The following is a 23,811-nucleotide window of genomic DNA, read 5'->3' on the forward strand; positions in this document are numbered from 1 at the left end:
CGAACCACCGAGTGGAGATGGGGAGGGAGAGAAGAGAGGACAGGAGGAAAAGAAAAAAGAATAACTTACCTGACTTGCACTTCCTCGCTCTTTCTGATCTTCTTCTCCAGCATGGGCCCAGCCAATTCCCATATCCAACCGTGCAACTGCTCTCATGCTGTGATAGCAGTTCCGGATTGGATGGGGCGGACTGGCTTCATACTCCTTCAGGCCCAGTAGGCCTGTGCTCAGTCTCCACCCGAGACTTCTAAGACAGCTAGGTCGAGAGCTTTAAAGTGAGCATGCCACTCAAAGTAACATGCGCACTTTGGAGCATCCAGCCAGCCACTGCTTCCGTCCTTTGCTGCCAATGGGCAACAGAGGGCACGCCCCCATCATGTCTATAGGCTCAGGCTGCTGCAGTGCGGTGAGTGCGCACAATGGAAAAATACAATGGCAATGAAATATTTTCATTGCCATTTGATTTTTCCTGTGAGGCTCATAGTGGGTGGGGGGTGGTGCTGATGCTCCCTCATCCCACTGACCATTGCTCCACTATCATCTCGTGGTCTATATGCTATGGAAATACCTCACTTATTTTCTGGCTGAGTTTTATTTAAATACTAAAAATATCTACTGCACCACTCACACAAAATAGCATTTGAGAAATCCCAAGCAAGCCATCTCCTTGCAATTCCGTATATTTCCATTGTACAAAACTTTGGAAAGATATAGTCAATGTTGTGTTGAGTACAAATGAAAAACAAACGTTCCTAAAAATAATAATTTATATAAACATACATAATATTCACTATTAATATAGGCTCATAAATGCATTGTTATTCTGTGTTACATGTTTGGTTTAATTAACCACCAATTTACGACCACGAGTGTCTAGGCATAAGTACCACAATCTAAACAGTCTTGAATTATGGAAAAACGAAGGCGTTTAAACATTTCTGTTGAGGTGGTCTGCAATAAAAAAAAATTGCTGTCTATTGCAGAAGGTCACACGTTCAACCAACAGGTCAAAGACAAATATTGTGTTTAACATTCTGCTAATTTAAAAATAGGATTCTATATCAAAACCCTTGTTAATGTATGCATTTTTCTCGCCGCTCAAACTAATTTGATTTCCCTGGTCAATTTGATTGTTGAGTCCATTTCGGGATACGTGTTCTTTTCCAGGTTTATCTGTAATATCCATCTGAAATGCTATGTCATCATTTTTCTCCTGTAAAAAAGTGTCACAATTAGTTGAGATATCTCAAAAACAACCAAGCCACATTATTGCTCGAGTTTATAAGTGCATTAAGATGTTTGCAAACGCTCCCAGAATGCAGTCCGTTCAGCCACTGACTTCCACAAAAAATGGATCAACTTCTCTAGAGTCATAGCTCATATGGATTAAAATATTTGCATTATAAATACTGCAAATAAATACAGAAAAGCATCTACGAAGTCATCACAATGTAAACAGTATTGCTATATAAAGAAGTATATCTTTCTATACTATAATATTGTAAACACATGTTCACCTTTAAATAACATCATTATGGCTAAAACACACAGTGAATCTAACCTCAGATCATTTTGTCTTGCAATCCACACCTATGGGAATTGAAAATGTGCATGCACCTACTTAACCACTCATGCAAAAGCATCTAGGGCTGATGTGCCACACATCGATTTGCAAAACGTGGCCACAAGTTGCCCATCCAAGTTTTTGCAAATCTTTTCTTATTTTGCAAACCAACCTATGCATCTCAATATTCATGTCTGGGTCTTCCGAAAAAAAAAAACTTTTTGTTTAAAAGATAAGACTACCCACTCCCAAACAAACTTTTTGTAAAAGCAATTTGATTGATCAATATGCTATCAATGGTTTGCAACTGAAATTGTGGTCGCAAACCAATTGATTCATAGCATTCAGAAATGCACTTATAAAGGGCCGCTCCAAACATGCTTCTTTTGAATTGCAATTCGGAATGAATTTCTAAACTCATTTTGCGATTCGTTTAGCACTTACCGAATCAATGACAACATTCCCTTAGTACCTTATAAAAAAATCAACTCTGTGATTTAAAGAACTGCATTCTTTTTGTGACCTGGAGGTCGTTTTGTACATCAGGTTCCTAGTTTGTTAATATCTACATAATAGCACCAAGTAAATTATTCATTGACGCTTTATAACACAGCTTTGCTGAAACAAATGAATCCAAAGGTCTAATTTGGAAAGATTGCAGGTCTGATTGGAATCAATTTTGAAACGAGCCCAATTGAGGTTGGTTTTGATTTTAGGGGCCCATATCTCCAAGTGAGTGAGACAGTCACAATATAAGTATATAACGGATTATCTAAACGTGTTTTAAAACAGCAAGCATTTAAGTTGCACACTACATCAGTGGTAAAATATCATTCAAAAAAGAGGGTCCTTCCATACTTAATGAGCCCTCTACACGTATCAGCATGATAGCCAAGATAGTGTATACTTTAAAACCATTAGGACTAACACACTGCTTATCTTACAGACAAGCTCACCATCTCTGATGCCTCTGGCTAAACTCACAGCCAGAGCACCATCAGACTGTAGAGTAAGAAGTGGAAGAAAAAAAACAAGGCAGCGAGCTCTTTTCTATCCATGCACTGAAGATCTGGAACAACATCCCTGTTTCTATTGGACTAACTCAATGGTACTCCACAAACCAGCTACCTCTCCTGTCACTCACTGATGCTTTGCTAGAATTTGACCATTTACAGAGCTGCACTGCCTTTTGGATAGGTTTGTGCAGCAATTGTAAATTTTTGGGACAGGGAAACTTGGATGAATGGAAAGCAGTTCCCTTCTTCTTCCTCTACATTTATCAGTTAATATGTCCAGGTTCCTCACTTTTTGAGCTGGATTAGAACCTCTTATCAGAAACCAGATCCATTTGATAATCCGCTATATTCCAGTCCTAAAACCTCTGAAAGGGAAATGTTAGCCATTTTCTGGCATATTCGTTTGTTGATGGTCTAGCTATTTGTAACCATGCATGGGTCTCTGAGGTTTTGCTGCTTTTGAATCGTCCTAGGGAATAACTTCTAGTAATCCCCCTTGTCAAATTTAGATTTGTATCATTTACCTATAAGGCTCTAGCTGTCCAGTTTTTATTTTTAATTTGTTAACTTAAGAATTCATTTGTTTGACTTTCTTATCTTTATGATTTCCTTTTTTTTTGCTAGTGGTCCTACTCTGCAAATTGTGCAGGGTTTTTTTTAAGTTCTTTTTTGCTTGAGAGCACCTTTTAGGAGTAGAAACATAGTGACGCTAGACTCACAATTCTATGAAATTCAAGCTACATTCATATGCATGATAGTATTTGCACATCACAGGTTCTGTTTTCAGAAAATGGTGTCCTAGATATGTTGGAGTGTAATCAAAGCGTTATCGGTCCATGAATGATGAATCTTGAATGTGAGATGTGTGATTATTTGCAATAAATCAATGTCAAAAGTCTGATTCACTGGCTGTATGAGCAGGCCATTCCACTAAATTCATCAAGAATGTCCAGAAGACATTTAGGGTAGCTGGTTTCCCTGCTGTTAATCTTTCCAGTTACAAGTCCAACACCACAACATTTTGTTGTACTGTACACTAAATTAATTATTGTATCCCTATATGTGGTATTGTATTCTACTTCCTTTGATATTGCAGCCATGATGACCGATGTTGTTTAATTGACTGAGCAGCATATTGCAAGATATTAGTTCAAGGTATGGCTGCAATTATGTTTGTGGTGGGTAGCATACCTTCACAGTAATTCAAAGCTGCAGATATGCCACTATCAGGATTCTTAGTTTTACAAATCGCTTTCTTCTCTGAGGTGCATAATTTCATTAAATTTCATTGAGCAACATCACAGTTGGCACATATGAATCTTGTCGGGGTAAATTAATATTTTAAATTGCAGGATTTTGGTTAAATATGTGTATCTTAAACAATACTTAATGAGTGGGGTTTAAAACGAGGCCACAATTTCTTAGGATCTTAATGCAGAATCTGTGAATTTACCTAATGCTAGTAATTTGATCTGAGAATTTAGAAAATATATTTACTTTATGCTAGCTGTATTTATAGGCCTTTTGTTAATTGGTCCTATCAGACAGTTTTCAACGTGCAAGTCTGTGGTTTGCGTTTTGAGGCTGGAATTTGTCTTTGGATATTAGGTTTGGATACAAGGGTGTCATGTAGATTTTTAGAGGAACAAAAGGTTACTTAATTTTTTTTCTTGTTGCCGGTGTAATGAGTAGAGTTTTTAGATCTTTTCTTTAATATTCCATGCCTGATGGCTGTTGCCTCTCAGGCATCACTACATTCTAATATTTCCTTAGTTATTGGTGGAAATTCTGTTAATTATGACTGAGATAACTGGGAGTATTTGCTGGCAATTTAAGCATGTTGAGGTCATATAGTGGTCCTCTGGCATGCTGAAAATTATTTTAAGTCATCGCTTACATATTTAGGTTTCTTCTTCCTTAAACAGAAAATATCAGCTAATTAAGAGGATATGGGTTGGATTTCAAGAGGCATAGCTTTCTGGTCTACTCACGAGGAGATTGCAATGTTCAAGAAAGAGACCTGTCAAGTTCAAGCTATGACACGAGTGCATATCCGCGGACTCGATAATTCTCGCATAGGTGCCTACGCTAACCATGGGTCCCACTCTGCAACTCTGGGCAATAGCTTGCTTAATCTCCACAACGTCCCCAGCAACGCCGGGGATGCCTGGCTTCACCTTGGGGTGCCCTCTCACAGGGAAAGCCAGGACGGGTTCCCCAGCGGTATACAGCGCCAGGACGCCACGTAACGAGGTAACAGTGCGCTTTACAAGTATACATACATTACATTACATTACATAATTGCACTATTCCTATTAGCAAAACATTTTCCTTCCACAGAGCACATTTTACAAAAGATACTCACATGGATATCTTCTCTGTCATGTTGCACACCACACCAGCATAGTGTTTTCATCTTCGGAGACCAGAACCACAAAATATTGCACACCGGTCGAATTAGCAAAGGCTCTACATCTTCTGGTCGCTGGTAACCTGAGGAGTTAAAACATGTTTTTAGGCATTGATGGTCAGAGCAGGTGTGAGCCATTTGATTGTTGACTGAGGGGGCTGTAAGCCTTTCTCAAGCAACAGTCACAATCCTTCTCATGGTGAACCACAAAACGTCATTAAATAAACCTGTGCTTAACGCTCTGGCAGCTTGGCACAAAAGCAATCAGGCATAACGTTGAGGCAAATTGTGAAGTATTTATGCAGTACTCTAGCAATAATAAAGTAAAACACCAATTTAGAGAAATAGAGTGAATGTTAATAAATAAAATGACACCAAAATGACGAAAATCCAATCAGTAGAATTGTAAATATTGAATTTCAAGATTTAAGAAGATATAGTGCCTATAAGCAAATAGTCCTAATTATGGTTATCTGGCTGCACTGAACCTGGACGGAGTCACAAGTTCAGGTGGAGAGCAGGTACAAGACTGAGTTTGGTCCACTGAGACAGTACCTTGTGTCCTAGTAATCAAGATGTGAAGTCTGTGCTGGGCTGCACATACGCTATGTTGAGGAGCCTTTGAACAGAAACTACGATACATGATTCCGTATCAAGATCAATTATGCTGTGTTGGGTTGATGAAGTTATAGGTTCTGCGTTTCAGAGACTTGCACCAAGATGTGTTATGCTGCATTAGTGCTTCTTAAGCAGCTGATCAGGAGCTGCGATGCAAGGTCCAGGGACACGGTGCAGTGTCCTGTGTCAGTTCCAATGAAGGCAGGCCTCGTGCAGCTGAGCAGTTCTCAGGCAGCAGGCACTCCTCAAGCACCTAGACAGTACTTCTGTAGAGCCCACAGGTCCAGGACTGTTTTGAAGAATTGGTAGAAGGGTCCAGTATTTATACCAGGTACCAGCCATGAAGTGGGAGAAATGTCTAGACGTCTGGTTCTGGAATTTCCTTCCTTTCCTGGCTCGGATGGGTCTGTGGTGACAATAGACTACTATGAGAAGTCCTTTGTGAGTGTGCTGACGAAGTGCAAGTGTGGTAGGTGACAGGTCAGCACCTCCTACACTGACAAAATGGCCTATCCCAACAACACCTAGTCCTCCTTTGTATCACTGTTTGGGAGGGATATACAAAGGCCAACTATCAACTGCACCTAGTTATTTGACCCTGGAAAATCTTAAAGTGTAATTTGCAGGTTTGTGACTTAAAATCCTTCTTTACAATGAAATATGGTAGATGGTTTTACATTACAACTTAGTAAAGACTTAGATATAATATTGTAACCCTGTGTTCTCCTACAAGAGAGGTAGGCCTTGCCATAATGAAAAACAAAAACAAGGAGTGTTTCACTTCCAGAACGTGTAAAATTTAAAAGTACATGTCCAACTTCTTAAATACAGTGCACACTGCACTAATGGCTGTTTAGATTCTACTCTCGGGGTGACATATATTTTAAAAAGGAAGGCTGTGGCCTAGCAAAGAGGTTATCTTGCCAGGTCAAAATGGCAGTTTAAAACAGCATACAGGCTGCAATGGTAGACGTAAGACATTTTTGAAAATACTACTTGAGTGGGTGGTACAATGTGTGCTGCAGGCCACTAGTAGTATTTAATTTACAGGCTTGGGTACATGTAATATCACTTTACTAGAGATGTAAATTACATGTTTCAATTGGTGTAAGTCAATTTCACCATCTTTAAAAAAGAGAGGGCACGCACATTAGAACTGGTTAGTAGTGGTGAAGTTTGCAGAGTCCTACGGTCAAGAAAAACGGGCTCAGCAAACAAAGGTTGAAGGCAAAATGTTTGGAGTGACAATGCAGAGAGGGCTAAATCCAACAACATGCATTTTTATAATTATTACAAAAATAACTGTTAAAGGATTTTGAGAATGCAAAAGAGAATGTAGTATAGGAAGGGACTATGACATACTAATGTCACAAAGAGCTTGGATAATGAGTACCCCATCATGAACGGGACAGATATCCTGGGCACCTTATTACAGTACATAGTTATATAATGCTCTTTTAAAAAGACAGATTTCCAAAGCTGAATTTTATCATATACAAACAGCATTTTGCTCCCGACAGTTGCATGAACCAAGGTTAGCTCTATGCATGTCCCTATTATCAAATAGGACATGATTGAATGAGGATGGTCAGGCCAAAAGTACAGTACTAGTACTATACATCTTAGTTTAGACTCACCATACCTGAATATTGGAGTAGCAGATGAGCACCAATGGTTTTAGTATTTATTGGATCCCATGAGCTATGTGGGGGGTAGTAGAGTGGACTGGTCATGTTGTCAGCTCCCTCAGCCCTAAACACAGATGGAGCAGCACACTCATCAGTATGAGTCTTAAGAGGCCCGCCCAGGACGTTTGAAGGAATTACTGTATATTGTTAAATCTGGGTCAGTAGTAAAATCCTCTCTATCAAAATTTCCAAATTTGCTATGGGGGGTGCCATTGAGATGCCTATTTGTCAATTATCCAAATTGTTTTTCCTTCCAGCTGCCCTGAATCACGTCCAGAGTCAGTGAGAGAAAGGGGACGGAAGCCATAGGAAAGCATCGTAGTAGTCAACAAAGCTTACCAAATTGTCTTATAAACTGTGCATAACCTGCTCTTTACAAGTTACAATTGTTAAAGAAAACATAACATTCTGCTGATATTAGATGCATGGCAACCTGTTCTGATATCATTCCCCCAAATCCTTGAAGATACTGAAATTTACTTGGAATATGCTTTGACAACCTAGAATAGATTTTTATTTTCTAAATTTAGGATTCAAGTCTTGTCACTGAGCAACCCCAACAAAAAGTGACCTAGTGGCAGATGTACGTTTTGTGTGTTTGAGATAGTCATTCTCTAGAGGTAATTCACTGTTCTTTCATCATCAAACTTCGGAACACTGTGCAAAATTAAACTCTAATTGAGGTGGGCGGGCGGACCTTCAGTTTGGTGAAGAGGATACTTCATTGCATCTGCAAAATACAATCTCCTCCAATATCTAAATCAGGCCATTTGTTACCTTAAAGAAGAGAAACCTCTGACCTAACCCTCACTTCTACCATCCCTAACACCTAACCTACATCATCACTCAGGAATAACTAATCAACAACCATTTACTAACAAGGAACACATAGAATGTCTGTGTGAAGCCTTTTATCCATTTTTCATCACTTCAATGTCTGGTTCTTCATCCTCCAGCCACAGGGATGCAGTCAATACACTTCTTCTATCTAAGAAAAGGGTATCTAATCTCCATCTCATCATGCAAAATGCATCATACTGGTCAATGCACTTACATTTTCACCACACAAGGAGTCTTACTACTACATACTTGCTACATATCCACTGCAAATACAAACACATGGATTGTCTACTCAAAGGTTTGGGAGTCACACAATTTACTCCACCAGTCGTGACACTTATTGCCTCTTTGCTGACCTTCCAAACAATTATGCCACATATGCATCTCCACCACTGTGAGGAAAGTGGTTTATTATATAGTGTCATTGTGCAACCTTACCGTTTCATAAAGTCACATTTCTGTATCAGGTCCAGGCAGTTTTGTTTGTAACCCCTTAGCTTCCTGGGAAGCTGTAGCTAATATCCGTCAGGTTTTATCAAACGAATACGTTTAGAGCATTTAGCAGAACTTAAAAACATGAATAAGAAGAAAACTCAACACAATACAAATAAGACACCAATTTAAAAAAATTGTTTGTAATTGTATCTTAAGAAGACACCTAATTGACAAAAGTACACCAAAGGGTTCCAGAGATATGAATTTTCAAAGCTACAATAAATCAAAGCTTTTCATGAAAGACAATACATTATTGTAATCTAAAGCAACTCATGGTTTAGAGTTAGCCACAACAGATAGCTTTAAAATGGATGTTAAGTCACTCTTGGGACCAACACAGACAGAGCGCCAGTAGCAGGGACCCACAAGGTCCAGTTAACAGTTGCCTTGCAGTTAAACGAGTCTCTAAATTCACAACCAAGGTCTATGGCTGTACCGCCATAGAAGTCAATGGTGTGGTCTTGGTGCAAGTGATACAGGGTGCTGTAGATGTTCAAGCATGCTTAGGTAGTGTTGGAGGTTTTCCTGTGGCCATTGCTTGGTCCACAAACTTGATGGGGCTACTTTGGCAGTGGCGACTGATATCCCATGAAGTCATGGTGTAGGCCAGAACAAAACCAGCTGCTTCTGCTCTATTTGTCTCTGGATACAGCAAAACCATAGGTTTCCTTTAACTTACAGTAACATCCATACTGAGCAACCAAACTGCACTCCAACGACTAGGCATTCAATAGCAGGCAGGTGATTCTGGATAATGAATTCTTCAAAGGTAAATGTCTCAGCTTGTATCTCCCTCTGGCTGTAACAGAGAGTCAGCCAACTGAGTCTTGGAGTGACTCCTTAAGTCTGGTGCTTGTCAGCCACTTTTGCTTGAGCAAGACTACCACAGGCACAGTCCTCTCTTTGTGAGCCAAAGTGGCAGTAGGTGCAGTCTAGTCTATAGTGCAGCCACTCCTTGCTGGGTCCAGGTAGCATCAGAGCAGTCCTTCCTTGGTCCTTCTTCCAAGACAGAGATGACATGAGGTCTGGGTGTCAGGGGTTCCACTTGTATGCCCAATATGAGCAAAGGGGAATATGGCATCTAACTAGGCCAAGGGCTGCTAACTCCCCTCCTGCCTGATGACAACTTCCTGTGAAGTGTGGTATCTAGGTAGTACAGAATGTAAGGCTCTGCCCACTCCAACAATTGCTGTTCCTTCTATTAGTGTGTGAAGCACCCTAGCCCAACCAAGAGGTTTGGCTACCAGGGGGATACACTCCCCTTGAAAAACTGGTCTAACAACAACTTTTCCCTCTCAGTTCAAAAGAGCTCCAAGTCTTCAGAAACCAAAGAAGAAGCCTCCCTTAGTGTGTCATGCATTTGCCCTTCGATGGTGGCGTCTCCTTAGAATGTAACCATTTGGGCTCACACCCATTCTGGCCACCCTGCCAGGAGTAGATCAGACCTCTTTTTGTGGCAGGTCTTTTGTTACCCTACCTGGGGATCGTTCATATCTTCCCCAAGGAAGCCAGTAGGCTGCCTTGAAATAGCATCTTTGGCTAAGTGTAACGGCTGTCAGAATATGTTGGGCAATAAAATGGCAACCTTCTAAAGTTGCTTTTTGCAAAATAGTTATATTACATTCAACTTCATCATCAAGTAGCGTTTATTGCACCTATTATTTTGATACCTTAATGTACCAACCTTAGTAGTTCCACTTACAAGTTAGCACAGCAGAGTTTTCAGTGTGTAACTCCTTACTCACTAATGGAACTTCTAGCCTTCACACAGTAAAAATGACAATGTTGGGTTTTTAGTGTTCTGACCAGTAAGGCCCAGTGCATTACAAAGTCATTACACCAGAATTAAATCCAGCAACAGTAAATCAAAAAGTGGGAGGAGAGCCTGTAAAAAAGGGCATCTCCTCACAACCACTCATCATCTAGTACTTACGTTTTACAGACCCTTCCTCTTCTGCAGAGATGATCGCTGCTGACATTGGTTCCCAGTGATATCAGTGGTCTTTCTTACTCAGAATCCCTCTTTGAACCATCTGAGACTATCTATCTGGAGCATCCCTTGCCCTAATTCTGCTAATCATAGCCTTCTTGTGATCCTGTTCTACACTACGCAGATTTCAATAGGCCTTTGACCTCCTTTGTTAGGTATTAACCTTTTTACTTAAATCAGCCATTTGAGTTATTCAATCCTTTTGGCATTCTTCACAGGCCACCGTTCTTTTCACTCATCCATCTTTAGACCCCTCTGTCAAGTACAATCCCTCTGCATTTGGATCCACTTTCAGAGTACTAGGCAATCATCTGCCAGTGTCAACCATCACTCAGAGTCAGAGTAGTCAGAGTATAATAGTCCATGCTTTCCATTCCTTTTGCATGCTCTGATTCGTCAGCAAATATTTGCCAGCCTTTGTGTGTGCTAAAGAGGTGTGTGTTTCTAGGGGTTGAGAGCATATGAAGCATGAATAGGAACTGTTTCAAAAGACAAATCCTAATGTGTGTGGCTTAGAGTAATATAGGTTCCTCCTGCTTTCAGATCCTTTTATACCTTCTAATGGTAGCCCTCCTCCTGGTTCTTTTTCAAGTCCTCCTTTTCTGGGTTATGTTGGCCCTCCTGATCCTCATCCTGGTCCAACTGCTTCTGGACACCTGGTGCTGGATTCCTGAATCTGGAACTCCTAGGTCTGGTCCTTCCTGATCCTCATCTTCCTGGCCCTCCTCTTTACTATTTTTTAAAAAGCCATTTCTGGGCGTCCTGATCCTGGTACTATTGATCCTCACCCTGATCCTGTTGTACCACTTGGTCATTCTCCATTTAACCCTGTTATCGTAGTTCTCCTGGATCTGGTAGTCTTAGTCTTCCTGCTTTGGGTCATCCTGACTCTCCTTGATCTGTTCTCTATCGTCGTCATCCTTATTAGGTCCACTTGGACTTGGACCATTTGTCTTGGTCCTGGTCTGGTCTCATTGGTCCATGTGGCTTTGGTTGTCCTGGTCCCCTGATCCTCACTAGCCTGGTCCTCATACCCCAGGTCCTGATCCTTCTGCTCCACCTGGTACTTTTCAGTGTCATGATCCTACCGAGCTTGCTACTGCATGGGTGTCCTGTGTGTCCTGAGGTGCTCCTGGACATTTTGGGTGATGTGCCGCTGTTTCCTGGCAGCAGACTAGTGCCCGTGTGGTTCACCCATTACTGGCACCCTTGTGGCGTTGAGCATGGACAAAGGCAAATGCTAGAAACAGAAACAGTGAACACTGCCATAAGCCTGTTGCTGGAATGCAATAAACTTATTCATGATAGGCAAATGCCAGAAATAGAAAAAGGGAACATTGCAGAGAGCACATTGCTGGATAGCAACAGACTTATTCATGATTCCTGCCCACCCAAAGAAATACACCAGAGGAATAAGCATGGGGAAATGCTTATTCCTCTTTTTCTGTTTGTATTCTCTCCTTCTCATAACAGAGTCATTTCTTTATTTTTAGTGCCCTGCCCTCCGCTGGTCGCGGAGTATTTGACCGCCGAGTCGAGAGTTTGATTAGCTGCACGTTCTGTTTTCGGCCCCTTCGAGATATGGAGCCAGTGATTTCTGTCATGCTGCGGTGGTGAGCGGAGGATACAACGAAGCAGGTAGGAGAGTCCAATCCTGTTTTTCTGTGTCACGGTCGCGCTGCAAGTCGGGAGCGGTGACTTAACCCTCTTGTCCTTTCAATGTTGGAAAATGTATCTCTATGGGCACAAAACCTTCGAGCAACATCACTGTCATGAGTCAAATGGAAAATGTGAAAGTAGTAGACCTGAGTGTTTCCACAATTGGTTTTCTTCCTACAATTATCATAATACGTTCTGAACAAGTATAAACTATAGATACATTTGTGAGACATTTATCAAAGGTAAAACCATAGGGATAGCTTGAGCTGACATTAGGAAAGTGACACTAGAAGTAAAAAGACTATGGTTTGAACCTGAAGCCAATGTGTAAAGGATTGCTAAGACATTGAAGTAATAACACAGAAGCAACTTTCTTTTATTTACAGGTATTGGTCTTCTTCTATAACATGTATAGACACCTATACCTAATATAGGCTAAGTGGTTACTAGAGTGGTGAAACTGAGACTCATTATTCATTTTATTTAATTACAGATCTTCCTCCCTGCAGTACCCTCCCTAATTTGCTTCTCCTTATCTAGCCACTCTGATCTTCTGGTGTATTTAAGCACAGAGTCGGAGCTGCTGGAAGGTGGGCTTCTTGAGGGTACTGGTCCTGAAGAACTGTATCGTGAAATTTAGATCTTGGTACCCTTGTTTCAGATACCTCTGGTGTTCCTATTCCTGGTCCTAAATATTTTGATCATTGTGGTCCACCTATTCATCCCCCTTCTGGACACAGGTTTTAATAGTCCTAGTCTACCTACTTCTGCCCTGACTAGTTCTATTGGTCATCCTCCAACTTGTCATGCTACTCTTGTCCATGGCCCTCTTGCTCCTTGGCATCCTGTTTCTTCACTAATGTTGTCAGCACCATGGCGACGCGCATTCGAGGCCCATCCCAACCACAATGTACACCCCCAAGAAAGGTCTTGCACAAAAGTACTTTGTGGTAAACTGCATTATTGCACTTCTGCCTGTTAGTGGATATGTTGTTCTAGACAGTTTTTTAAGGCTCCTATGGCAGTGTGAGTGTTTATTTCTGTGTCTTTTTTCTTCCCTTTGCAGCTTTACACTACATGATCCAGCTGCCTTGGGATGCAGCCCTCTTGGGTGAGTCCCTGGGCAAGGCCTCAATCCAGCTGCCTTGGAAGGCAGCCTTCTTGGGTGTGTCCTTAGGTATGGCCTTCCTTGATATAGGAGCCCATCCCAGAACCATTGCTCACTATTCTCCGGATCCCATTGGGGTTGGAGGTTGTTTCCTTGTTCTGATGCAGCTGGTGAGATTCTTCTTGTTTTTATCTCACCTTAGCCATCCTTCATGTTCATTCCAGCTAGGCCTTTGATGCCGGGCAACTCCCTCAGAGTTCAGCATTGCATTTGGCTCCTGCAGTAAGTTTCAGAGGTTCTTCGTGTTTCCTCTTGCTGGGCCTTTGTTTTTTACAATCAGCTTCAAGTACGCCGGCTTCCGCAGTACTTATTCAGCAGCCTTTTAGCTGCACATAACTTCCTTGCCGGCTCACCTGCCGTTTTTCCATTCAGCCAGCTTCCCCAGCACTTCAGCGATCCTGGTGGGGATTTCTTTCTCCTCAGGTCATCTTCATCACTTCTCTGGAAAACAACTTCAGAGCAGGTCATTCTCTGGGTGGTAAGCCGCAATGTTTATTAGAGCATATTCTTAATAACACATTCCTAGTGCTCTGTAATTCTCATATGTTGATATTTCTTTCAGTAGTGCGATGTTGGTTTAGAATCTCATGATTATTTTACTGTTGTAACCTTCATACAAGATGCTTGTTGAATTAAAAAGACTTGTGAATTATTTTAAGAAAAAAACTTGTGTTACGTAATACAAGACCCTTGCTAATTAAAGAGTCTTATGAGTAATTCCTCAGCATTATGAATGTTATATGTAAAATCCTATGAGCTGTATCATAGAAGGAATAACACTGTAATTAATTAATGTCAAGGCTGATCAAAGGATGTGGTTTTGCATTATTTTGTACATTATTCTTTCTTTAACAGGTTTCCTTCCCCACTTTCCCCATTTCATAATCTTCCCCCCATCTGGCCACCGTGATTTTGATGCTATAATAGCAGAGTAAACTCAGAGGTGCTGGGGGGTGGGCCATTGAGAGCCTCGCGTAGATCCAGAGGTAAATGAACGGCCACCGTTGACTAACGTGTACACTTAGTTCTGATCCTCCTACTTCAGGTTAATCTGTTCTTAGCCATCCTGCTTGTTCATCCTGGCTCTTGTCATACTGGCCTTCTTTGTCCTAGTCCTCCTTTTCCTCCTCATTCTGGTCCTCCTTTTTCTGGTATTCCAGGCCCTGATACTCCTGGTCCTCTGTCATTTGATCTTCCTTTTTTCCCCTTGCTCGTGGTCCCACTGATCCACTTTGCCCTGGTCCGCTTAGCTCTTGTCTTGCTGTCTCTGGGTGCCTGGCCATCTCCTTTTGATTTGCCTGGTCCTGTTCTCCCTGGTTTCCTCCCTCTCAATCTGGTTTCCTTAACACTAGTTTTCCTATTCCCGGTCTTCACAGCCTGTGTTTTCTCCCTGGTTTTGTGCCCTCTAGACTTGTCCTTATGTTTCTTGTCATCCTTGTTTGGGTCTTTGTATGTCTAATCCGCTTGGTTATGGTCCTCCTGGCCACCCTGGTCCTTTCAGGCCCTCTTTTACTAGCTGTTCCTCTTTCTTCCTGATCCTTTTGACTCTAGTTCCCTTGCCTGGTAATTATGTTGTTTCGCACACTGCTCATCCCATTCCTAGTACATCTGATCCTGGTTCTGCTGGTCCTCTCAGCCCACCTGGCCTCTTCTGCTCTGTTCCTCTTAGGCCTTGCCCTTTTAGTCTTTGTCTTCCTGGTTTGGATCATCCTGGCCCTCTGCCTTGTCGTCATAATCCTTCTTACACTGCTCCTAATAGTATGGGTATTTTTGGTCTTGGTTCTCTTTGTCTGTGTCCCTTTGAGACTCATTTTGGTCCTGGTCCTTTTGGAAATCCAGGCCTAGACTCTTAGACTTACTATTTATGGTTATTCTGGTCCTCCTTATCTTCCTCATGCTGGTCTTGCTCCTCCCCCTCTATCTGCTCCAACTGATGATTGTCTTCCTTTCTCTTATCTTCCTAGGCCTGACCACCCTCATCTTGCTGCCATACTTTTCCTAGCCCTGTTGTGTGGGCCTACAGGCTGTGGTCATCCCGGTTCTGATGTCCCTGGTCCTGAGCCTCCTTGACCTCCTCAAACTAGTCCTCGTTGTCCTGATATTCAATGTCCTGATTCCTCTTCCTGCCCCACCTACTCCATTGTTTCATGGTACTCATAAAATGTTTCCTTCTGGCTCAGGTTGCCTGCATCCCTGGTCTCACCTCTCTGGTACTCTAGGTCCTGGTTTTGCAACTTTTTATTTTTCATAATACTTGTCCTTCTCGAGATTATGGGCCTGATTCACCAAGGTATACTTACTCATTTCTGTAAGTTTATGATTGTTTGGTATTCAAAAAATGGATTTACTACTAGTATCCTGATGAGTGCAGAGTGTCCGTGTATAAAAAGATAGGAGGACTGTCCTATCTTTTAATGTACAGAGACTCCTCACTTGTAAAGATAATACTTATAAATCCCTTTGTCAATACCAAACAATTGTAAACGTACACAAAAGTGTACGTTTTTCTTTATGAATCAGGCCCTCTGTACGAATTAGCCCTTTTCCTTTTGGTCCTGGTCCTTATAGTTTAGTTTATCAAGGCCTAGTTCTCCTGGACCTAGTCCATCAGCCATTCTAGTCTTGGTCTTGTTGGTCTTGGTCATTGTGGCCCCTCCTGCCCTATTGTGTTTCTTATCACAGATCCTTGAGACTGGCCGCCTCGTGTTCCTTGTTTATTCTGGTCCACTAATCCTCATGCTCCTAATATACATAGTCTTCCAGGATCTGGTACTTATCCATCTGCTCCTTGTATGTGTGATTCTAGGTTGTACTTGGACATCTTGGTTTGCCCAGTCTTGGCCTTCACTAGCAGCTGAGGACATTTTCTGATCTGCTCACAGTAATGCAGGATTCTTTTTAATTCTAATTACAGTATGGTTTTTAATGTTGCTACTGGTATTTTATATTTTTGTAAAGATTTTAATTAATCATGTACAAATAAATATTACTTACTTACTTACTTACAGTCTTGGCCCATCTGGCTATATTACTTTCCCGTTTTCTTGCCCCAGGTCACCTTATCCTGGTTTCTCTCACCCTGAACCTCCTAACCCTAGTATTGCAGATCCATCTTGCCTCTTGTGTCCCGGCCCTCTTATTCTGTGTCCTCCTTGTTTGGGTTGCCCCAGTCCTCCTAGATCTGTTCCTTTGCTTCTTAATCTTATTGGTACTGCAGCCATTGAAACTGTTTCTTTTAATCCCAGTGCACCTTGTCTGGTTCTTTCTGAGCTTGGTCATTTTGGTCCCGGTACTCCTGGCCAGCACTGTCCAGTGCTCTTGGTCTTCTAGATTATGGTTGGCCTTCTTTCATCTGATCATCTTCACCTTGGACCTGCTACCTGTAATCTTGCTCGGCCCTACTTGATAATCTAAGTCCTGTTCCCCTAGGTCTTCATTTTCATGGCCCTGTTTCTGGCCCTCCTAGTCATGATCCTTTTAGTGCACTGTGTGAAATTGGGCTGATGGTTGACTGGTATTAACTCTGGTCAGGCAACAGTAACAATCCCTGTCAGGGCAAAACTCAAAGTTCACATACGTCAAAGTGGCTGTTTGGGAGGATCAAAAAAGTAAAACTGCCAACTATATGCAGTCATCAGACACCGCCATGAGATTTCAGGACTGTATGTTGGGCATTGGATGTCCCAAACTGTTTGAGGTTTAACACGGGGAAAACCGAGGTACTTTTATTTGGGCGAGATACCTTCTTTTGGCACCCCAACTGGTGGCATCAGGAAATGGGAGAGATCCTTACTTCCACCTCAAACGTGAAACTTTGACACCAAGTTGTCCTTTGAGGGGCAAATCAATGCAATCACCTCTGCAGGTTTTTACTTGATTAAAACTATCGGGAACATTCTTCCCTACATCCCGTCAGAACTCCATAAAACGGTGGTTACAGACTTGATCCTGTGTAGACTAGATTATTGTAGTGGGCTGTTTCTAAACATACGTGCACGCCTCCTCAACAAAATGCAAGTCCTCCAAAACGCAGCAGCTCGCCTTTTACTTGACAGCCCAAAATGTCAATCAGTGGCCCACGCCTCCCAATTTTACATTGGCTTCCACTTAAGGATACAATTCAAGGCCCTCTGTATCGTTTTCAAAGCACTACATGGCCAGGGCCCGGCTATTTCGCAAACAAGTTCAAGTGGTATACTCCAGAGAGGCAGCTGCCCTCTGCGACCTCTGCAAACCTGATAATGCCCAGGGCCAAAACAACCTCCTGGAGGGGTGAAGCTTTATCTTAGGTAGAGCCAGATTGTTGAATCCCTCCCACTGGCATTCAAGGCAGAAAACAATCTACTGAGATCTTGTAAACTTTTAAAAACTCAGCTTTTTAACAACCAGCCCGTCGCAGCTTTAAAATTTCCCACTCTGGTTAGTATATCAGAGGGAGCCGCCGCACCTAGACGACTAGTAGTAGTGCACGTTATAGATCTAAATTTCATTTCATTTCAGACTTCAGGCACCAAATGGTTAGGGTGGGAAAATGCCTGCCTTCTAATAGTGTCATTTTCAAAATTGTAACTTAAAATCCAACGTTATGACAACATACATGACTTGCTTGCCTGTTTCCAATCAAACGTTAGCACTTATTAAATATAATAGGGCAATCTTATGTTTTCCTATGAGAGAGGTAGGCCTCACAGTAGTGAAAAACACATTTTGAGTTTTTCACTACCAGGACATGCAAACCTTAAAATTACATGGCCAACCTTTTAATTACAATGCACCCTGCCCTGTGGGGGAAACAGAGCCTATCCTAGGAGTGACATATGCAATAAAAGGACATTTTAAGCCTTGGCACAGGGGTTATATGCAAATTCGAACTGGCAATTTAAAAATTGTACTCTGGTTGCAATAAGTATGTGTTACGAAGGGCTACTTCAGTGGGTGACACAATAAGTGCTGCAGACCCACAATTAGTATTTAATTTACAGACCCTGGGAATATAGTATACCACTGTACAAGGGAATTATAAGTGAATTAAATAAGCCAATCAGGTGTAAGCCATTTTTACCATGTTGAAGGGAAAGATCCCAGGCACTTTAGCAATGGTTAGCAGTAGTAAAGTGCATAGAGGCCTGAGGCCAACAAAAACAAATTTAGCAAACATAAGAGGCGTTATGGCAAAAGTTGGGGTGACCCTGCAGAAAGGACCAATACAAAATCATACACCTAGTCCTCCTTGCTCCTGTCTTGTGGGTGCCTTTGGTACAGGTTTCCCGGTTCTTCCTATTCCCTGTCCTGATTATCCTTGCTTCCTAGTACTACTGACCATTGCCCTCCAGATCATGATCTCAGTAGTCCTTGTCAATCTAGTCCTGATCCTCATGGGCCTAGTCCTCCTGCTCTATGCCCTCATGGTTCTGCAATAGCTTGAGCTGGCCCACCACAGATCATCCTAAACTTTCCTAGTTCTGATGTTTCTTGGCCTCTGTTTAATGCTAGCCTTAAAACGTCCTAGTACTGTTCTTCCTGGTCTGTGAAGCCACCATTACCCTACACAGAGTCCTCTTGTTAATGTATACCTTGTCATACTGGTCCCCCTGAGTCTGACCCTGAGTCTGATCCTGACTTGCTGGCCCCTTATATTGCTCCTGGTCTTTCTAATCTAGGGTCTCCAGGTCATGGTAGCTCTGGTCCTTTCTGGTCTTCCTGGTCGATTAGCTTCTGGCCCATTGGTCCTACTTGATCTAATCTTTTTGGTTTTTCTTTCCATTGGGATCCTGCTACTGGTCCTATTTGGTTTGTGTACCTCTAGGATCTGCTATACCCAGCTGTCATCGTCCAGTCGTCCTCGTCCCTCTGGTCCTGGTCGGTGCACTCAAGCAAACCTAGCCCTCCTTGTTGTTATGGTCCAGGGCCTTCTGTTACTTCTCCCCCTGATTCATCTGTTTCTTTGGGCCCTTATTCACTGGTTCAGGATACCCTTAAACCACATCATCCTGGGCCCTCCGGATACTTTTTACACTGATTTTGGTGCTCCCTAGTCTTGGTTTTTATTGTCCTGTCCTGTAATGTCTATTTGTTGTTGGTCCCCTTTGACATTGGCCACTTTGGTCCACATAGATTAGGCCACCATGGGCCTGGTCCATGTTCTGATACTTTTGGCTGCGGTCATCTTAGCCCCGCTGGTAGTCCATCTCCTGGCCCTTATTCTCCTACTTGTCACTATCCTCCTTCTGTCTATGGCCCTTCTTTCCATTTTCTCCTAGCACTTGTCCTCTTTGGTCCTTCTACCTGTGTCTGCTACTTCTGGCGCTGGTCGGTCTTGTCCCGCTGGTCCTAGTCGCTATACTCAGCGCCTTCTATTGCCCTTTGTCATTATGGTCCAGGGCATTCTATTCTTTCTACCCCTGGTCCATCTGTTCCTTCGGGCTCTTATTCACTGGGTCCAGATACCTATCTACTACATCTTCCTGGCACTCCTAATCCTTCCCACCCTGGTACCACTAGCTGTGTTTTTCTTTGTCCTGTTTTTCAACATCTATTTGTTCTTGGTCCCCTCAAGCATTGGCAATCTTGGTCTCCCTCGATTAGGCCTCCATGGGCCGGGGCCATCTTGTGCAGGTCGTCCTAGCCCTGCTGGTAATTCACCTCCTTGGTCAATATTCTCCTACTTGTCACCATTCTCCTCCTACTGGTTCTTCTCTTTCCTTCCCCAGTCTCCCTCCACCATGACCTTAGGTACAGCTTCCGAGCTTGTCACTCTGATTTTATTTATTTTCTTAATTAGAAACAGGACCGTCTCCAATTAAAGCACTGCTTATCATGTTAAACATCTACTATTTCCAAGATATATTGTTCAGATGACTAAAATGTTAGTGTGAGTGAAGAGGCCACTCAAGTTATGGAACCAATAAGCACACTACTGGGTCAATATTATGAAAAAAGTGTGTTTATTTACAAGCAGATGAGAAAACTACTCCTGCGCATAACCCAGATGCATCACTAACCTGCCTCTTGCTTTCCATTTCCCATTCCACAAAATCCCCATTACTATGTCTCACTCAATTTACCTCCTGTAATTATCCCAAAGCACTGTTCCCCCAAGCACTAATTGGCAACTGTACGCTTTCCTCCTGCTGGGGCCCATATACAATCTATTTCTCTGCATTCCCTGATTGTGCTGCTTATCAACTGTTGTTGTGCTGACAGGTATGAAATACTAAGGAAAAACAATCTGCTTTAAAATGAAGACTATTGCGAGCACAAACACTTCCACAAGAATCCCAAAAAAGAGCCCATCCCTCAAAAATCGTGACAAGGAGGATCATGAAAATTAGAAAAAAAAACGATGTATTGTCATGAGTGAATAAAACATTTATGAAACAGGCTTTAAAACTATAATCATTATTCAAATGCTCCTAGACTGCAGCACAAAATATCTGCATGCCATATACTGAAGCTCCTGAAAAACATGTTTGATTGCTACCGTTCTTATTTGAATATCACAATGACATACATGCCTTCATTCAGAATTGATTTGACAGTATTTTCGTTTGGAAACAGTTTTCCTTAATTCATGTCATTACTTTTGCACAACCTATTGTACATTTGTATTTGGACTTACTTTCAAATGCTTTATACGTGATACATCCCGATTACAAGATGGCCCACACCCTACTATTCCCTGGAGTCCATTTTTCTTTATGGCTGGCTCAATAATGCCTATCTTTACACCATTTACCTGACCTTGTATATCATCCTTGCTATTTAGCATGTGGCCAATTAAGCAGCAGAAATGATGCATTATTTTCCTGACTGCTGGGCAAATAGCAGGGATTAAGTACTATTTGTCCGGCGGCCTGGTACATAGCCATTTAGAATAGCTATTTCACTGCCATCGTTTGTGCTGTTTATGGCACTTGTGCACCAGATCCTTCTGCTACCCTTTAGCAAAAGAAAAGGCTGAATATGGTTGCATGAGGCTCACATTTGCAAACTACTTACTGTACACAAATGTGAGACGAGTACTTAACTCACTAAGCTACTTTGCCAAATCCTTTGCGTTTGGTTGAGGCAGCAGTGGAAGGAGCTACTTTCACTGCTGCCTCAGTCAAATGCTGATTGTACATTAGAGGACAGCTAGAATTAATTGATAAGGTGATATAGTTTACCTTATGGAAGTACTGTATCACAGTGGATCCCATTTGGGCAGGACAGATGCTTTAATAATGGAAGACGAGATGCAGCAGCCTAACGTACTTTCTGTGCAGCAGCCCTTCTACTTATCTCATCTGGTAGTGGCCCTTTCAAACACACAAAGGCATACATATTCCCTGCTTCCATGAGTGTGGCCTACTTACACTGTAATACTACTATCTAATACAGCCCTAATTATAACAAATTCCTACAATTGTTCATCATCATCCTCCATCTTTTTAAACATATTCACCTACCTGTTATAAAACTTATAAGGAGCCCTGCTATAATGCATGAGAGGCAGCCCACAGCACTGATGTAAAGGTAAGATAATGAATACCAGGTATCTGCCAGCTCAGGTCTATGAAGTAGAAACAAAATAGACAGACATTAGAATTCTAAACCTTATGATACATGACTCATTCTAAGTAGATACAAAAATTAGTATTAATGTTGCATGGTCAATATGTGACACTTTACTGAATAAATAAATTGATTCTAAATTGCTTGAACAACAACAATCTTTGCAATTAAACTTTAAAATAGAACAATATAAAATAGAAAATATTCTATTTTCTTTAGACAAGACGCGCCTGTACAAAAAGAATGTATCTATGGTTACATGCCGTACCAGAATATTGAAAACACTTGTAAAAATCTATTAAAATCTTTTAAAACTAACGTAATAAAATCTAGTAGCAAATTATAGTTACACTCAGGAATATATGTGATACAAACAGTTAACATTATATTACATTGTTCAAATATGCTATAAGATACTTATGAACACAAACTGTATCATTACGTTTCAAAGTGCAAGTGAGCGGTAAGGTTCTCTATATATTTTAAAAACCTTTTATCTTAGGTTGTACTGGTGCATACACATTTAGTTCTATTGTGCAAACAAGCTTTGAAAGTCCATCAGTGTTTTCATAATTTCTATTGGGTCAAATTACCATAGCAGCATAGGCACTAAATCATTCAGTATGACCGCATTATGCAAATAAGGCTGTGAAAGTGCATCAGTGTTTTCGTCATTTCTATTGGGTCTAATTACTGTAGCAGCGTAGGCACTAAATCGTTCAGGATGTCAGCGACCTTAAAACAACCACAAACATTTATGATTCATTAAGATAACCCTTAAATAGCAGCTACCAATAACTTTTCAGCCATAGTTAAACACTTTGTCAATTGACATAGAAGCAGAATCAACTCACCTGATAGACATAGAATAATGGCCTGACGAGCCAATCTTATCCCAGCCTTAGGAAATAGGGGTTTTAAAAGTGTGCTGCATATTTTAAGTAATTTATGCCATGCACATACTTTGTTCAATAGGGTTTCATGTGGCTACCCACACAGTCTACAATTAGTACTTGGCCATTGCTGAATCCAGGTCAGTGTACCCACCTTAGTTGGGTTTGTACCTAATCTAATTTTTCAAAATGTATTTTTTATTTGGACCCAGATATGTAAATTTAGGTATGGCTAGATTTAAAGTGACTGATGTGAATACATCTCAAACCATGCATACGTTTTTGCCGCTAAGGCTGTTTTATCCGCTTTAAGGGAGTTGACCTTGATATTTTGTTTTTTTAATTTATTTAAAGTTGGGAATTGCTAATTCGGTGAGCCCTATCTGCAGACCAAAACTCTGAAGGCAAGATGAAATGTAGGATCACCAGATGACAGTATAGGCAGAATTAATTATTTCAAACCAACAGATGTTCGCGAAGTAAACAGAGTCAGATGAAAACATTAAGTACATGCATTTCAAAAATTGCCCTTGCAACACCATAGACTGTCTTTGGAGGCCAAACTCCAATTTTATTTCTGTTTTACCAACTGACCTGTGGATCCCAAACATTATTGTATAATCCTTAATTACTAATAGGTCCAATAGTTTTGTGTCTTTCCCCCTAGTGATGTTTTGTTATGCATTTTTATTAGGCGCACAGATGCTCCAGCCAAGGAGCGTCCTGGCGCCCGACAAGGCAGCTGCACAGCACAACGAAACAATATGTCAGACAAATTTAAACCCAGTGGAATAAAAAAGTTTTCACCGCACGGCGAAAGGAAAGCAGATCCCTAAGGGCACGAATCGCCGGGGGAAGGGAGTTCCAGAGCACCGCCGCACGAACTTGAAAGGAGCGCCCACCAGCTCTGCTCCGCT

At 41.6% G+C, this 23,811-nt stretch overlaps 1 protein-coding gene across 1 annotated transcript in view; it reads right to left on the reverse strand.

Annotated features, from left to right (window-relative positions):
- Positions 1 to 623: 623 nt before the first annotated feature.
- The window catches only part of LOC144826313 (sodium-coupled monocarboxylate transporter 2-like), a 717,317-nt gene continuing 694,129 nt past the window's right edge, over positions 624 to 23,811 (reverse strand). The window contains exons 13-15 of the mRNA XM_078684656.1: positions 21,896 to 21,999; positions 4,946 to 5,073; positions 624 to 1,213 (exon numbers count right to left, since the gene is read on the reverse strand). Coding sequence (XP_078540782.1) covers positions 1,043 to 1,213; positions 4,946 to 5,073; positions 21,896 to 21,999 — 403 coding nt within the window. The 3' untranslated portion in view covers positions 624 to 1,042. The remainder of the gene's footprint in view (positions 1,214 to 4,945; positions 5,074 to 21,895; positions 22,000 to 23,811) is intronic.

The sequence above is a fragment of the Lissotriton helveticus genome, chromosome 3_2 (genome assembly GCF_964261635.1).
Source record: "Lissotriton helveticus chromosome 3_2, aLisHel1.1, whole genome shotgun sequence".
NCBI lineage: Eukaryota > Metazoa > Chordata > Amphibia > Caudata > Salamandridae > Lissotriton > Lissotriton helveticus.